General features: G+C 33.8%; 1 protein-coding gene across 1 annotated transcript; it reads left to right on the top strand.

The window, feature by feature from the left end:
* Window positions 1-7342: 7342 nt before the first annotated feature.
* On the top strand, window positions 7343-16811 carry LOC115953565 (replication factor C subunit 3). Its single transcript, XM_031071297.1, has 11 exons — window positions 7343-7641; window positions 7734-7844; window positions 7951-7983; window positions 8315-8483; window positions 9629-9810; window positions 10580-10716; window positions 10862-10960; window positions 13342-13411; window positions 14516-14590; window positions 14821-14866; window positions 16521-16811. Exons 1-11 carry the CDS (start codon window positions 7558-7560, stop codon window positions 16577-16579), a joined length of 1065 nt encoding a protein of 354 aa, XP_030927157.1. The 5' UTR covers window positions 7343-7557; the 3' UTR covers window positions 16580-16811.
* The last annotated feature ends 1691 nt before the right edge of the window (window positions 16812-18502 follow it).

Below are 18502 nucleotides of genomic sequence, written 5' to 3'. Positions count from 1 at the left end.
ATTTTCAACATTTTTTGAAAAATTATGTACAATCATCATACAAAGTTGTGTGTATTCTTCAAAAAATTGCTTACTTTGGACGTACAAAATAATATATATTTTTAGAGACATACAAATCCAATACGTTTCGGATATTTATCCAATTAATCTAATTATTCTTTGTGGTAAATATTCTAGGGGATGTCTCTTCATTTATCATTTTGTTTAGTTTTAATTTAAGTTTATGAAATTTTAATGAAATAAGGAGTCTTGGTGTCGCGTTTTAGAGGACCTTGTTTCAAAAAAATACAAAAGCTTGGGGCTTTAATGGAATTAACTAGTAAAAGGCATAAGTCGAAAGCAATCTTAGAAACGAATCACATTCCAGTAAAAAGTCTCAATATTGTATCCGTTTAGAAGAAAAATAGAAACTGTGTTTTCATTATGGTTTTATGGAACGACAATTACTTAAATACGTTTGTATTTTTGGAAAGGGCAAATGTACGTATTTGGAACAAACAAAATTATGTAAATTTTGAGTAATAGTATTTGTTGAATGCACAGATTTTTCAACATTTTTTAAAAAAAAAAAAAATTGCACATTGAAAGTGTAGAATTAGGTACCTTCTTCGAAAAATGCACAAAATTTTCAACATTAACCCAACCACATACAAAACATATAATAGCCATTTCTTTTAGAGATTTTCAACTTATAGCGTCCGCTCCTGATGATATCTCTTTATTATCAAATCAAGATACCAATCGATTTTTGGTGTAGGTAGAAATTGGATCTCAGATGTCTTATTCAACCATTAAAAACTTTACCAAGCTAACTAAGGGTATGTTTGGTTGGGCTAAAAACAGGGAGGATGGAAAATAGGGAGTCGAAAATTGGGTAGAAAATGGCATTTTCTACTGTTTGGTTCAGGAGAGAAAATAAGAAAGACAAAAAATAGGAAGAAAAATAATCCCTCCAAGCCCACATTTTTTTATCCTCCCAATTTGGGAGGAAAATGGGGAGGAAAAAGTGCTGGATGGTATAATTTACACAAATACCCTCACTTTATTCATTTCACCTACCCCTCTCACTTTCCCCATTACACCTGTGACTTGATTACTTTTGCCTCTTCATCCTTATCACTTTCTTAGCGCCTTCACAGCTCAACAACGTGAACTACTCCAAGTTCTCTTCTCTCTCTCTCTCTCTCTCTCTCTTTTTTTTTTTTTTTTTGCCTTGTTTAATCAACACAACAACGTGACCTGATTATATTCCTTATTCTATTGTTTCTTGTCCTCATTATATTCCTCATTAATCTATTTTTTCTCGTTGATTTTTTTGTTTCGTATGACATTCAAATTTTTTTTTTTCATTTGTTTATCTACCTTGTCCTCATTAGTTTCCGTTTGTTTTTTTCTCCAACCAAGGGGTCTTTTGATTTCCTCTCTAGCCGAGATAGGTATTTCCTCTCCAGCTGAGAGAAGTATGACCTTCTCCACTTTTTTTGCTATTTGATTTTTTTTTTCCGTTCTTCCCAAAATCTTTCTCCTATATATATATATATATATATATTTTTTTTTTTCCTTTAATACACACACAACATTGTGCTATTTTTATTATCTATTTCTTATTTTTTGCAAACCCATTTGGGATTATTGAATCTAAGCATATAAAGAATCCGTGTATTATGTGTGAAAGAGAGAGGTTCATGTGCTTTGATGAGATTGAATTTTATTGTTTGGTATTAGTTGTGATTGTTAGAATCTGTTGGTGCAAGGTTTTGATTTATTAGTGGTTGTGTTTTGTGTGTGAAAGAGACTACAGATTTTTTAATGCAGATGCAATTGGTTTTTATTATCTAATTTCAGTTTTGCTTTTTTGGAATCTGTTGGTACAAACTTTTGATTTATTAGTACAAGTGTTAGAGGCAAGAGCAGCACTTGTTGATTAAGATTCATGTCTTTGGTTATGTTTCATATTATATATAGACTTATTTCAATAAGCTTTCTACAAATAGATGTAAAGAATGATTTTTATTTGTATTATTATTCATAAGTAGTCTATTTTACATGATTAGTTATGTGTATTAGTTTTTTTTTTATAGTGTTTCTTTGCTAGTTATATATGTTTGGGATGATAAGAACGAAAAAACAAGGGTAAGGTGCTTTAATTAGTAATTATTATGATCAATGTGTTGATTATTTCTTACTTGTGATAGATATTTGGTAGATGGATAATCCAACTAATTGGGATAGTAGTCCACCGGAAGATTTGAGTAAGTGTTGGGAGGAAAATTGTCAAGATCAATTAAGGAATATTCATGAATTGAACCAATTTGGTTTGCAACTTTTGACTAATTGGCAGAAAAGACGAGATGTAGCAATTTTGCAACTTCTTGTACATGTGGTGCTACTTCTTGTACATGTGGTTCATGGAATATGGATGATGGGCATATATTGTAGTCCGCATTATGTGGATAGAGTACTTACCGAAAGTAGTGGGGAAAGAGAAAATGTTCGGCAAGAACTACTAAGCGAATTTAGACGCAGTAAGAAATGTCAAGACATAATTCAAATGGGGCCTTATGCCTTTGCTAAGTTGTGTGAAATTATTCGAGGACCTAACCGTCTTAAAGACACTAGGAATGCTTCTGTTGAAAAGCAAGTAGCAAGTTTCTTTACATTTTAGCACATAATAAGAGAATTCATATGATTTCCTTTTTCTTCCGTCGTTCTAATGAAACCATAAGCCATCATTTTCACAATGTGTTAAGAGCAGTCATCTACTTAGAAGATCAATTCCTTCTACAACCTAATGGGGCAGAGGTTCCCCAACATATATGAAATAGTCATAGATTTTACCCATACTTTAAGGTAAACATATTTTCAAGTAACTATATGGATTACTTTAATATGAATAAAAAATTATTGATTTAATAGATTGCTTTAATTCCAGGATTGTGTAGGGGCTATTGATGGGATACATATTCGTGTAAAAGTGTCATCAATAGATGCACCTAGATATTGAGGGAGGAAAGAGTACACAACTCAAAATGTATTGGCAGCATGTGATTTTGACATAAGGTTTACATACGTTTTACCTGGATAGGAAGGGACTACCTTTGGCTCGAGGATAATTAAAAACGCTTTAAGTAGGGAAGACAAGCTTATAATCCCTAGAGGTAATGTTAAGTTATAAATACAAAGTATACTTATAAAAAATATAAAGAATTACTTATATATATAGTGAATTACTTATATAATTATTTTCTTAATAGACAAATATTATCCAGTAGAAGCGGACTTTATGCTGAGAAGTGGACTTATGGTGCTACATAGGGGTGTACGTTATCATTTAAAAGAGTATTCAGCACGTGGCCCATAAAATGTTGAAGAAATATTTAATCATCGGCATTCCTCTTTGTGCAATGTCATTGAAAGGACATTTGTTGTGTTGAAGAAATGATTTCCTATTATATCTAAAATGACAGAACTTTTTTTTCCAGTTGATACAGTTACTGAGATTATCTTGGCTTGTTGTATATTGCACAACTATCTTATGAGAGTTGTTCTGGATGAAAGGTTGATTGCAGAAGTTGATTAAGAGATTTCGAATGGTGACATACATAATGAAGCTAGAAATAGTGCAAATGATAGTGATGCAGATGCTAGAAGAGGAGCAATATTACGAACTAGTATAGCAATGGAATGACAAAGTATTGCATGATCAATAATTTTAGTCATTATGTTATGAGATTTAACTTGCTTATGTGTATCTTTCTCTATGGAATAATTATTTTGGAATGACTGTTGCTGAACATTTAATAGTAGTTGCTTTTGTACAACTATTATGTGTACCTTATTAATGTTTTAGAAGAATGTTCAATTACTAGTTTATTTATAGTAACATTATGCTATGTCGTATTTTGTTTTGTTGGTTTGTTTGTAGCATTTGTATGTAAATCTTATTGGTTTCTTTGTAGTAGTTGTATGTAATCTTGTAAAGAATAATATGTTTAACATGTAGTCTTTAAGGATGTCTAAGATATTGAAAAAGACAATCGATAGTGAGTCTAAAGCGATTAATATGAGATGGACTGATGACATAGATGTCTTTTTACTTAACGTCATGTTGGAGGAACAAAACAATGGAAATAGGCCCAATGGAACATGGACTTGGTACTTTGTTGTAATAATGATAATACTAATAAGTGTGTATTGTATTCTTGTAGGCAAACCCAAATGCTAAAAAATGGAAAAGAACTCCAATTCAACATTATGAGAAGCTGTTTGATTTGTTTTCCAAGGATAGGGCAAATGGTGAAGGTTGTATAAGTGCAATGTAGAAAGTCCGTCGATGGGAAAAGGAAAGAGAGGATAGAGTAAATATGGATGAAAATATTGATTGCTTTGATGAGTTTAGCATACCAAATGTAGAATCATATTCTCCAATAGTTTCTCCTCCCTACTCAAGTGAGACATCGTCCAAGAAGGCGAAGAAAACACCTCAAATGGTTGAAATGCTTGAAAAGCAAATGGAAATTTTTCAATCCGGAATTGATAATGTGGTAGCAAGTATAAGGAAATGAGATTGCTAAGGAGGGACTTGCTATTATGATGCAAGGACATGAGATTGCTAAGGAGGGGCTTGCTATCATGGAGAAAGGGCGTCCACATTGTTACTCTGAGGATGAAGTATATTCTGAATTGGTGAATATAGGAATATCGATGGACATGTAACTTGATGCTATGCTCTTCCTAATTAAGGATCCAGCCAAAATGAGAGCATTTTTTGGTGTTCCAACTAGTGAATTACGCCAACAAATATTATTGAAGATGATGTATGCTAAGAAATCTTAGTGGTTGGATAATTGTCAACTGACTTTTGGTAGTGGCCAAGTTGCATAATACTAAACAATGCAACTTAACATTTTGCTAACTTTTGTGGGCTGAATGTAGTATATTACATAATTAGCAATATTTGATGACTTTGTATTTTGGTTAAGACACTAGAAGATAATGTAATATTTTAACTTGCACTGTGCTATAGATGAATGAAATTAATATCATTTCATGTTCAACATGATTGCTTTGACCACGAAGTGAAAGAATGTACATATATAGTGTGTTGATAAATTTAGTTTGAAACAGGTAAAGAATTTATAAATATTTATTGAATAGTGAGTTTTGTTGCCCAGGTGAATAAAATTTAAACATTGGTTGAATGGTGTGTTGCCCAGATGAAGAAAGTTTTCCCAATTGCCCATGTGAATAAAGGTTTTTTTTTTTAATATCTTCCCACATAACAATGGTTAGATAAATTTTTTTTATTATTTTTTTTTAAAATATCTTCAAAGTCTACATATGGTAATGTGGATAAAGTCTATGTAATCAATTTTTGTTGCCCATAAATTTAAAATTATATATAATAATAAAGAAAAGTAATATAAATATATATATATATATATATATATGTATTTGTGTTAATTTTTATATTATTTAATGAGTGTAAATATATCTATTTCTTATATATTATATACTAAGAACATAAGAGCAACCACATCAGCTTGTGTATAGTTTTGCAAAATAGGAAAAGTTACTTTTTTTACACATTTTGGTCCAAGAAAAACCACGTCAACTTGTGTAAAATTGTGCATTTATATACAATTGCTACAGTAACCGTGCATATATGCACGGATACTGTAGCTCATCCATTTATTATTTTATTAATTTTTTCTCTCTCTTGTCTATGGTTGGCTCCATTTTTCTCATTCTCTCTCTCTCTCTCTCTCTCTCTCTCTCTCTCTCTCTCTCTCTCTCTTGTCTCTGCTTCTTTTTCCTTCTCTCTTTCTCACTCCTCATTCACTCTTTGCTTCAACCACTCATCTGTAAGCTCTTCTTTCTTCAAGCATTTGGGTTTCGGGTCTGATCAACCTTCGCAACCGCAGCAGAGGAATGGGTCTAATCAACCTTTGCAACCTTCACTCCAATCAACCTTGGGTTTCAGGTTGAATGGGTTTGGGTTTCAGCTCCAATCAACCATGAGAATGAGAAACAAAAAAAGCACAAAGCAAGTAAACAAATCTGGGTTTCGGCTTGATGGTGGTTGGGTGATGATGACGGTAGTTGGGTTTGATAGAGAGAGAGAGAGGCAGTGAGAGAGAGAGAGAGGCCATGAGTGAAAAAATAATAAAAAAATGTAAAAGAATGAATATTTTATTGAATAAATGTATAGAATAGATAAACTGATGTGGGTGTTTTGTAAAAATGAAGGTGTAAAATAGAAAAAGTAGATTTTAGGCTGTGTTTGTTTTGGGTGAAAATCACTTCCGAAAATACTTTTCCATAAATGCGGGTGTTTGATTGCGCATGGAAAATAAATTTTCCGGAAATGCTTTTCAGTTGACCGTGTGTTGGGGTGTAAAATGATTTTCATTTTTATTTTACCTTCAAATATCATTTTCTGGAAAACAGAGAGAGAGCTGAGTGAGAGTGAGATCGCGCTCGCACGCAGAGAGAGAGAGAGAGAGAGAGGGAGAGAGCACACCCCTTCGGCCAGCCAAGCTTCGGCTAGAGAGATCGCACCCAGAGAGAGATCGAACCCAAAGCCCAGAGCCCTTCGACTTCGACTTTGAATTGCACCCTTCGACTTTGCCGTTCGACTTCGACTTCGAATCACACCCAGATCGCACCCTTCGACTTCGCCGGCGAACCCAGATCACGCATTCGACTTCGCCGAGATCGCACCGAGACGGCACCAATCGCACTAAGATCGCAATTGAGAAATGGTTGGGTTTTAATGAATTTGACCGGATTTGATGAATTTTTTTTTGTTAGGTTTTGTTTCTGTGTTTTTCTATTGAGAAATGGTATTATATATTTGTTTGGAAGCTAAGAAAATGTGAGAAAATGTGAGGAACAAGAAGAAAATGTGTTTTCTATATTATTTTCAGCAACACAACCAAACACTAGAAAATATTTTCTAAGGCATTTTTTGGAATGCAATCAAACACTTGAAAATATTTTCCTTTCCCGAAAATAATATTTCTGAAAAATATTTATTTTTCGAAAAATATTTTACATAAACCAAACACAGCCTTAGATGTGTAAAATGGAAAATTTTTTGCACCTACTGATGGGATGCTCTAATAATAAATTTATATAAACTACATTTTTTATCATTCCATTTTTCTCTCCAACCAAACAAAAAAGTTTTTCACCCTTCCACTTTTTCACCCCTCCAACTAAACACACATAAGAGAAAACCAAATATTTTTTTACCCTCCTACTTTTCCATCCTCCTATTAATTTTTCATTCTCTCACTTTTTCATTCTTCCAACTAAACGGACCCTAAAACCAACGCAATGTCATCTCACCCGTACAAGGAGGGCTCTAATCCACGTGTAAATACACAGTCAAGTGGGAAGCAGGTCCAAGTCTGTCTCTAACCTAGCCTCTCACTCTTATGTTTCCCGCCAATCTAATTCTCAGCAATTCCCTCTCTCAAAACTCAGAAGCTACAAAAACAAATACAGAAAGAGAGTGTTGAAGAAGCTTGAATTGCCGAAGAAGATACAAAGATGTTGTGGGTAGACAAGTACAGACCCAAAACCCTAGACAACATCACCGCCCATCAACACATAGCCCAAAACCTCAAGAAACTCGTATTCACTCTCTTTCTTTCTTTCTTTCTTTCTTTATTTATTTTTTTTCAATTGCGTATTGGGTTTTTTGAAATTTTGGTTTTTTGCTTTAGGTGACGGAGCAGGATTGCCCACATTTGCTCTTCTATGGCCCACCGGGTTCCGGCAAGAAAACCCTAATCATGGCCCTTCTTCGACAGATGTTTGGCCCCACTGCTGAAAAGGTCTTCTTCTTCTCGATTTTCTTTCATGGGTTTTCTCACTATATGCATATGATCTCATCTTAGGGCTGTATCATTTTTATTTGTTTTGTTTTTCTTTTCATTGCAGGTGAAAGTCGAAAATAAGACATGGAAAGTCGATGTAAGCTTTTCCTGCTTCTCATTGATGATCTTGTTTGCAATTTCTTAGTTATTGTTCCATAGGTGTTTGTGCTTTAGTCTTAAATTTAAAACAAACACTGTTTGTGCTTCATTAGTCAATACAGCTATGCGTATGAATTTAATTAGTAACCACAGGTACAATACCTAAGGAACTGTTCCTAAGTTTTGTCCGTCTATTTTAACACTAGTAAAGTCATACTTAAGTAACATGCTGAAACATGAAATTGGTACTTTGTGCTCTGTTTGGTGGTGACAATTATTGGAAAAGATGGAAGTTAATTTAAGTAGACGTTCCAACGATTTTGTTTCAGGCTGGAAGTCGAACTCTTGATATAGAGCTTACCACATTGTCAAGCACCAACCATGTGGAATTGAATCCCAGTGATGCAGGGTTTCAGGACAGATATATTGTTCAAGAAATAATTAAAGAAATGGCTAAAAATAGACCCATTGACACCAAAGGAAAAAAAGGATTTAAAGGTAATTCTGAACGCCCTTTTCCCCCCACTCTCTGATTCATGTCACCTGATACTTAAAAAGTATATCTGTCTTTCAGTTCCAGAGTTACTTATTGACATCTTGAGGAATTTAAACTACATTTTGATTCCCTAACCTTTTTTTTAATTATTTTTACCAGTATTCACTATTCTGATTTTTAAAAGCCAAAACATGTGGCCTTTAAGGAAAATATGTCTATTGGATCAATTCATAACTTTTATTAATTGATTTTACCCCATAAGCAGGACCACTGTCCCATATATGTTTCTGCGAGAAGCACAACCCCACATTTCTTCTATAGAATCTCCTAATTGTTCCAAGGCAACTATAAAGGGATCCTTTAGCCACAAAGAATTGAGTTGAGACATAGGATATGTATGCAATGCGTTTATTTTGTGAAAGAACTGCCTTTTTCCATAACGGGCTGTTTCTGCTGTGAATTTTCTTTCACATTTGGATCCTTTGTAAAACATAGTTCTGCTATTCAGTATTTGTAACATGAAAGAGGAGGACATTGTGATTGCTGATAAATTTGTGCTCAGGGCTCCATTGTTTCTTAGAAAAAGTTAGAAAAGATTTAAAGTTTTGAAAATTGTTTTCCTATCCAGCACTGCTGAGGTTTTTTTCTTGACAAGTCAGGGCGTAATTGAATAAAATGTATAATATTCTTTATTTTTGGATGAAGTAAGAAAATACAACAGGAATGCTAAAGGGGGCATAACTCAAGTACACAGGAAGTATGCAAATGTGATTACCTCATATAATGTAAATATATATATATATATATATTTTGTACTATCTATCAGTCCTATAAATTGCTCGTTCACCTCATGGTTCTTCATGTTTACTAGTCAATTTTTTATTTTTTATTTTTAAAAAGATTATGCATAGCTGACAAGAGTGTCTTCTATTTTCCCATCCTTTCACTTTCTTTTCCCCTTAATTTTGGTTGAATAGGTCCATGAGGATCCCACTGAACTGGATTAACAGAGTAATTAATATAACAGTGATAAGATGCTAGAATTATCAACAAAAAAAGGGATAGTGATAAGATGCTAGATTCTTTTCAGTTTAACAACTCTGCTTGTGTCCATATGCTGATTATATTTCTTCTTTTGCATTGTCAGTATTAGTGCTCAATGAGGTGGACAAACTTTCAAGAGAAGCCCAGCATTCTCTCCGAAGAACTATGGAGAAATATAGTGCTTATTGCCGTCTAATACTGTGCTGCAACAGTTCTTCAAAGGTTACTGAAGCAATCCGGTCTCGCTGCTTGAATGTGCGAATAAATGCACCAACAGAAGAAGAGGTTGGATAAGATTTTATTCCTTAATATTGCTGAAAGCAAGAATTATTCTCATTCAAATGCATCTTAAATGATTGTATATTGCACTAGCATTAAAATTGTACATTTCACATTGCTAACACACATACACAAACACATTCCTCTTACAATATGATAGAGTTGGGTAGCAGAAAAGTTTTCATGAATTTTTTTTCCCTTGTCTTGGAGGGTACTTTGATAAATGGCTTTGCCTACGATAATGGCCTTCAAAGAATGTTGAGTTGCTATTCTTTGCATTTTTAATAATTTTGTTCTCAGCTGCAGTGGTCTATGCAATATACAAGAATGGTGTTGTGTTAGAGGAATTCTGGCAAGTTGGGTTCTAGGGTTTGAGTCTCATCATTTACCCAGAAAAGGAAGTTCTTATAGCAGGCAATGTTACAGTATACTAAATATAATTTGTTATATTCTTCTTCTTCTTCTTCTTCAATGAATGTTCTGGAAAACAACTGTGTTTGGGATTTTAAGGATGGATGGGCTATTTTGTGGCTATAATAGATCAGGTGTGTTAATGAGAATTAATGGTGTTATTGTGTCTCTTGTTTGGTTTCAATAGGACTCCTTATGAGTGTTGTTTCTATTTATTATTATTGTCTAAAAATAATCTAGTTATTAATGACTGGAAGAAATCAAGAAATAACCTTTCACGTGCGAAATTATAGAAGATCCCCTTTAAGATCAAACAATTTATCGAATTGAGTATGATATTTTACAATGATACTATTTCTGCCAGATTGTTAAGGTATTGGAACTCATTGGGAAGAAGGAAGGACTACAACTTCCATCTGGATTTGCTGCTCTTATAGCAGAAAAGTCAAATCGGAGTTTAAGGAGAGCTATACTGTCATTTGAGACTTGTCGTGTCCAACAGTTAAGCTCCATAATTCTACTCATCGATCAGTAGCATTGTCATGCTGTTCTTCTTTACCTTTTTGTCAAACGCACAGCTTCAAAAGATAGCACTCATGGTTCCTGATAACTATGTATTTTCTGTGTAATGTAATTTTTCATATAGGTATCCCTTTACAAGCAAACAAGTAATATCCTCAATGGATTGGGAGGAATATGTTGCTGAACTAGCATCTGACATAATGAAGGAGCAGAGTCCTAAAAGGTGATTTTCATGCATCTTGCTGTATTGTGATGTTATAACAGTATACTGAATACTTATTAAGCTGGTTTTTATGCATTATACTGTATTGTAATGTTATAACAGTATTCTGAACATTCAGATTTTATATCTATCATTTCTGCTGTCATTACCATCACCATTAAGTTTCTTTGATACCATCTCTAAATAATAAATGATATTTTTATTGAGGGAGAAATGCAAGAAAACCCCTGAACTTTAGATCCAGAATTGAACTGAATTTTTGTTCTTCTAAAAGTCAACCAATCCAAAGCTAAACCACAAATCAGATTCAGTGTCATGCTTGTTTGTAAGTTACTACTCATTTAGCCATTACCTATTGAATTTTGCATCCTTCATTATTTTTGTAGTATCTTGATGCATGCTTTGTCCAATCCCTACTATTCTATATATATCAACCGGTATTTCTTAACAATCACTATCAGAGGCTAAACTCATGGATTTGATCTGGTTTTAATCCTCATCAGTGGCCTTGCCCGGTCCGTCCTATACTCTCCCTGAATGTGGTGGCTCAGTCATTGTTAAAGTGGGCCCAGTACAATTGAGTGTTTGGCTTGTTGTATTTGGTGGGCCTGGGCAGTCTATCATTCTTACAGTTCTTTCTCTTGTACCACTGTTCCAACTTCCAAACTAACACATAGTTGATAGTTGACACTTATAGATATTATGTTTATTTAGCAATTGTTAAAATTAATAATTTTTTAAGGAACCAACTTCATTGCATGCCATCTAATTAATAATTCTAATACTTCATATTTAATAGTTTTTAAAAAATATTTCTTCAGATAATTATATAAGAATAAAAAGATGCACTTATATTTAAAGTAAACGTATGTTAGGGATTAATAAACTTGATTGGCTCTATTTAGAAATAGGAGTGTGCATAGGTTGGATTGGTCAGGTGGAGGTCAATATTTTTAACCAACCAACCAATGGTGGGTTGGGAAAAATCCAATTCTGCCGCCGAGTCGCCGGCCCACCAATCTATAAATTCGGCAGATCGGTTGAAAATCTTCAACTTGGCTGGTTGAGCAGGTTGGGCCTGCTGACAAATGCAATTAGCTAAATGAAATTATTTCAATTAAATTAGATAATTGTTTTCCTCAAATAAAAAAAAAAAAAAGGAAACAAAAAACTGCAATCTTTAGTAAAAATAATTACAAATACTACATTATTTTATATTAGAATTTTTTAATAGAATGACTGAAAATTTATCATACTGAAAATAAAAACATCTCAGAATCTTAAATTAGACGTGTACATAGAGTGAGAATAATAACAAAATCTTAGAGAGAGTGGCTGGAGTTTATTAGAGAAAAAAAAATGTGAAAATGAAAAAATAAAAAGAAAGAGAGAGATGAGAGAAATAAAGTGGGTGCGTATGTGAAGAAGAGTTTTGCAACATAATAAAGTTATATATATATATATGTGTGTGTGTGTGTGTGTGTGTGTGTGTGTGTGTATAAGCAGGATTATCAATGGCTTGGGAAGCACAACTTGAATATTTGGAATTTGATTCCAGGGTGCTTAATGTGGATTGTTTGGTTGGAATGAAACCGTCGCTCCTTTGAGAACATGGAGAAGACGTTGGATGAGTTAAAGATTTTATGCAAGCGTAGTCTTTTTGAATGGGCTCGTTGTTGGGGCTTTACTGATTCTTCGTCTCTTTCAGAGTTTATGTTTTCCCTTAGTTTATCTTTCTGATTTCCTTATCTTTGGTTTTGTTGTTTGGTTTTTCTGTTTCTTGTTGTTCATCATCATGAACTACTTGTACTTTTATTTTTCCTCGTTTATATCATTTCTCTGATTACTTATCAAAAAAAAGTGTATATAAGCAGGCAGGTCGGGTTGTTGTGGGTTAGAAATATCTCAACCTTTAAAAAATAAAATAAAATAATAAGGGACTTGTTCCTTGCTTGTCACTGACTTAGGATGAAATGCTCCTATATTTTTTTTGGTCTAACAAATGGCTACCTTTTTAAATGATGAGTTTCGTGGAAAATGAGGTAAGTTCAAGGGATGTTACTGTAATAATATTTGCAAGGATCATTCATTATTGAGATATGGTAGATTAGAGTTTGTAAGGCTCAAATTTGTACTTCATTATAGTCTTTTTGTGATATCCCTTATTCCTTTGGAGGGTGACAAAGTGATTGCACGAGGAGAAAGGACCAGTGGCGTGTTTGTGTTTATAGTTTATGGAAGCTTTTGACAATTTCCATCTGATTCTGCTTTTTGGAGGGCACCATATGCAATTTATAACTGCTCAAATTCTGATTAATTACCATTTTAGATATGCACCCTGCTCTAAACCATTTGATTAAGCATTTCTCTATATTCTGTAGGCTGTTTCAGGTTCGAGGGAAGTTGTATGAGCTACTTGTCAATTGTATTCCTCCAGAGATTATCTTGAAGGTAAAGACAAGCTTCTTTTAGAGCATTCACATCCGGGTTTGCATAAAAATTGCTATTTTACCATCTAATAAGTTACTTTATTTATTATATTATACCACTTTACAATACACCTAACATCTCAAACTCTATTCTTCTACCACATCATTTAAATATTCTTTCTTTATTCTTTATTACTCTCTCTTCCTCCTACCAGCAGCCACCACCCACCCCTAAAACCAAAATCTCAACCCAGCAACCACCGCCAAACCCACCACCACACCACCGTTGCACCACACACAGCAACCACCAAAATGACCCACCACCTCTTTCTCTTTCTTCCACTTCCTCTCTTTCTCCCTCTTCCTCTTAAGCAACCAACAACCACAACCACAACAACACACTGCCACTGCTGCTCACATCCCAGCAAACCCACTGGCCACCGCCCAGCAACCGCCACCACATACCCACATCAGCTACAGCCACAGCCACAACCCACCAAACCCTTATCACCAGAACACACTGCCACCACCACCCATAAACCTCTCTCTCTCCATCCAAGACTACCCCTCTCAGTTTCTCATGCACTGATCTTGGAAACCCATCATCGCAACCACCATAACCCACCACCATACTCATCATAACAGCCAGATTCCTTACCATCCGATCTGATCCTCCTTGTCCAATAAAAAAAACCCAGCACCCAAACCACTACAACCCACCAATGGCAACCCAAGCCACTACCCACCAACAGCAACCCAAGCAGCTGAGAGAGACTGAGCCAATGTGGGAGAGGAGCAATGAAAGAGGGGAGAGAGACGCTAGGGACAGTGAAAAGAGAGAGAGAGGAGAGAGATTGCTTTTATTAAATGCAGGGAGAGAAATTTGAACAAAATATTAGATTAATTTTTAGCAACCGGCTAGATAGCAATTTACTGTAGCTGGGTTGCAATTTTTTTTTTTAACAAATAGCAACCCGGGTAATGTATGTATTTTGTGGTTTGATGGTATAAAATAGCAAGTTGGGAGTTTTAAAACTCTCAACGCTAATGCTCTTATATTTTTATTGTAATTTTATTTCACTTCAAAATGAACTTTTATTAATTTTATTTTTCTGTGTTGGCTCAGAGGCTGCTTTATGAATTATTAAAGAAATTGGATGCTGAACTAAAACATGAGGTTTGCCATTGGGCTGCATATTATGTAAGTATAATATCTTATCCATCTTAGGTTCTATTGTTCCATGGTAGTTATGTTTGAGTAAAATGGTTGAACGTGGAACTGTATTTGCCATTCTGAATTTGTGCCAGCTTGCAACCCTCTTGTGCTGCAGCAATCATTCATTTATTATGTTCGTGTATATCAATCTGATCTGAATTCGATACTTTGCAAAAATAGGGCATCTGTTAATCTATTTGTTCATTTATCTACAGGAGCATAGGATGCGTCTAGGACAGAAAGCTATATTTCACATTGAAGGTACATGATCATTCTTGCTAACTGTTCAATGTAATGAGCCAAAAAACAAGACAATATTTTGTTGCTAGTTCTACTTTTATGTTTGCTTTGCATACTCTTTAACAGCTGTGCGCAAGATGGTTTTATGTTGCTGAGATTTCTGCTTTAAATCTTTACTCGTGGGTTTCATTTTCTTTTCTGAACGTTATAGTTCAAAGTCTTGGTAAAAATTCCTACCAAAAATACTAAGATGTTCCATACTCACCGTATGGGCTGAAGCTCTGTTGAAGCACAAATTTATTATCTCTGGAGATTCATTTCATAAAGGAATGGCCTTCTTCTTCCCATTTTAGCATTTAATTAGGTGATTTCTGATGAATGTTCAGATGGTCTTTCACACTTTTCTTCATCACTTTTTTGAATACCATATTGACCCTGGTATCACTCATCCCTGCTGTTTCACAGCAACGCGGCTCTGGAGGGTTCAATGATCACTTATGCAATATGGCTTCTTTCCCCTATTTATTTATTATCTACAAGTTATTCCTGGGTTCCAGAAGTTCACTCAATTGTGTATTTTTACTTTATTTTATTTTTTAATTATATAATTTTATTTTATATTTAGTTATCCATCTCAATGTCTCGATTATTGATACCTAAACTATAGATAATTTTATAATCTTATTTGCCAAGATCCTTGTCGCTCAACTGACACCTCTTGGTGTTTCTAATGGAGACATCTAGGGTTCAACTCCCTCCAACCCCAACTATTGGTATATCAAAAAATACCTGAACTTGTTGCACAACATATCTTGGCTATGCAGCATTTTTCTTATTAAAGGATCTGTTTTATCCTTTTTGTCTAATAAAAATGTGAAATTGCATGACACTTGGAAAGCACAATCATTTTGATTGATAAATGCGGTAGAAAATGGTTCTATTGAGATAAATGAAATCATCTTTCTTGACATCATGTTGATGTGAATGCTCTTATGATGAGGTAAACAAGTGGCTTTTCTATCAGCCACTAAATTATTTTATTCCTTTTCTGCCCTTTGTTGGCATACTAGTCAAATGTTATGTACAGAGGAAAGGAAGATTTTGTGCTTTTCTGTAATTCTACTTCCCTTCAGCTGCTATACCTTATTTTTCATCTGATTTTCCCCCACTTGCATGTGTTATTCCATTTTTGTTGTTTGTCTTTCTTATGCAATGTCATGTGATCTCACAATTATTGTTCATCAGTAGAATGCCTTTCTTTTCTTCAGAAAGTGGAACCATTCCTGGAGCATGTGCCCTGTCAAAAATTAATTTCTATTTTCAGAATTTATTTTTATGAAAATTATAACTTCTGCATCACAAGAATCCTGATCTGATTATGCTTTAATTTAGTATAAACAGATTTCAGCACTTGTCAGTGCAGATTGTAGAAACCAATGGAAAATGTTGTGTATATTTAATGTAAATCCCTATATATCATGGAGTGACTACCAAACATTGTGGGCTCTCTCTTTCTTATTATGTATTTTTCGATACTTGATCTCTTAAGAGTGTCCTGTCTGCCAAGCAGAAAAGTAAATTATCTGCAGTATGGGTAAATACAAACTCATTACATGTTTCTTTTCAAGCTAATTAACCAGCTTCCTAATAGTGTTTCTTTTGATTGGTTTTGCAGCATTTGTGGCCAAGTTCATGAGCATTTACAAGTCTTTTCTCATTGCGACTTTTGGCTGAAGACCATCATGCTTACTTGCACTGCTAAATTACGCTGAACATAATGGAAATGAATATATGAAAGATCCCATTATTTTGTCACTGAATGTTATGGGAAGAGGTCTTTCGTGCCATCCTTCTAAGATAAAGCTTCCATTTCAATCCTAAAATTGGTTATGCTATTGGCGTACTTATTGAGAAAAAATTATTTCTCCTTTATGATGAATGATGATTGCTCCCACGTATTTTATCATTTACATTCTAACGCATTGGTGTTATTTACCAAGGCAATTAGCAAAAAAGTAAATACAAATAAATTAGTATGATCATGATCTAGTGAGAAAAATAAGGTAAACTTTGTGAATTTTCATGGAATTTTTGGACTTCAGGAATATTTCTTTTCGCCTTTTATTTTTTTATTTTTGACCGCTGACCTATTGTTTATTTCCTGCTACTATTTAGGATAGAAAGGCACAAAACCAAATGAGTAAAAAAAAAAAAAATAATAATAATAAAAACAATTGCATCTATCTTAGTCTGTTATGTTGTGTTTGGATGGTGAATTTAAAAGGTTATTAGAATTTTCAAATAAAGGGAATTTAAACTGAAGAAATTTAAATTCTATTAATTTTAACTTTTCATTGCTCGGATGCTCTTCTTTATATATATAAATATTATTATAATAGTTACAACTTGTAGGTTTCAGTTAGCTCAACTGATAAAGTTTCTAGCAGACATCATAAGGGGGCGGTAATGCAGGAGCATAGTGACAATTTATGTGACAGCTACATGGACAACATGTGTTATTTATTTAGAAGTCCAGTAGTTTTATTATTCAGTCAAAGTTAGGGTGGTGGTTAATGCAGGAGCATACTGGCAACTTATGTAACAGCCACATGGGCAATGTGTCATTTATTTATAGGTCTAGTAGTCTTTATTATTCAAAGTTAATCATGAGTCTTTTTTTTAAGAGAGTTAACCATGAGTCTTGTTGTACCCGCCTAATATATTTGATTATAATATATTAAGAGTTCTTAGATTGATTTTAAGAGTGATGTCAATCTAAGGATTGTCATTTGTGTTGGAAATTGTTAAGCGTATAATTGTAAGCATTTATTTCTCATGTAATGTATTCACCTATAAATATCAATGAGAAATTAGAAGAAGGCAAATATTTTTTATTTAGAAAATTCTTTGCAAGTGTTCTTACTTTGGAGTTGAGTGACTCCTCCTAACAATCAAGTGTGTAACTTGATCGCATTCAGTGACATTGACAATTAGTAGCGTTGAGTGGCATTCCAGAACTATTCATCTAATCATTTGGTTAAATCTTTGATTTAGCCTATCCAACGGGTCTCAGCCTGCATCAAATTGATATCAAAGCTAGTAATCATATTGTTCTACCCAAATTCTCTTTTTGTTTCAAAAAAGTCTATTCCTCTTCTTTGGAAATTCTTTATTTGCTCATCAGGATTCTCTTTGTATGCCATATATGGTTGGAAAAATCTATCTTTCTAGTTCTAGAAAAAAAAAATGGATTGTGATTTCAAGCTTTATACAATGAGATATTTGTGATTTACTAAGCAAATGCCAATCTGTTAGAAAGTTGTGATATTTCATGTTCTTATTTCAAATACTTCCAAGATATCGAAGGAACACCAATGGTGTTGATATACAATCTGAACTTATTGAGTTAAGGAAATCTTATGAAGTTCTCCATCAAAAGATGATTAAATTCTTAATTGGATTCAAACATCTCCAATTCAAAGTCATAGGAGTAAGCGAGCAAAGTTTTGCAAGGAATATGATTCCAATGATTACCAATCAACATTTTCAAATTCTGTTTTGAAACTACTATTATGAGTCCATACTCCATGGATTCTTTTGTTTCAAACATATTTGTAGATGGTAAAGAGTGCTCCAAAGAAGATACTATTGTAGATT

Source organism: Quercus lobata, chromosome 7, assembly GCF_001633185.2.
Source record: "Quercus lobata isolate SW786 chromosome 7, ValleyOak3.0 Primary Assembly, whole genome shotgun sequence".
Classification (NCBI taxonomy): domain Eukaryota; kingdom Viridiplantae; phylum Streptophyta; class Magnoliopsida; order Fagales; family Fagaceae; genus Quercus; species Quercus lobata.
The sequence above is the reverse complement of the archived record's forward strand: the minus strand, read 5'-3'. Positions and strand labels throughout refer to the sequence as shown.

Coding starts and splice junctions, on each gene's coding strand:
- LOC115953565 (XM_031071297.1), top strand. CDS start 7,558: ATGTTGTGGGTAGACAAGTACAGACCCAAAACCCTAGACAACATCACC. Junction 7,984..8,314: donor ATAAGACATGGAAAGTCGAT/GTAAGCTTTTCC, acceptor ATTTTGTTTCAG/GCTGGAAGTCGAACTCTTGA. Junction 10,961..13,341: donor AAGGAGCAGAGTCCTAAAAG/GTGATTTTCATG, acceptor TATATTCTGTAG/GCTGTTTCAGGTTCGAGGGA.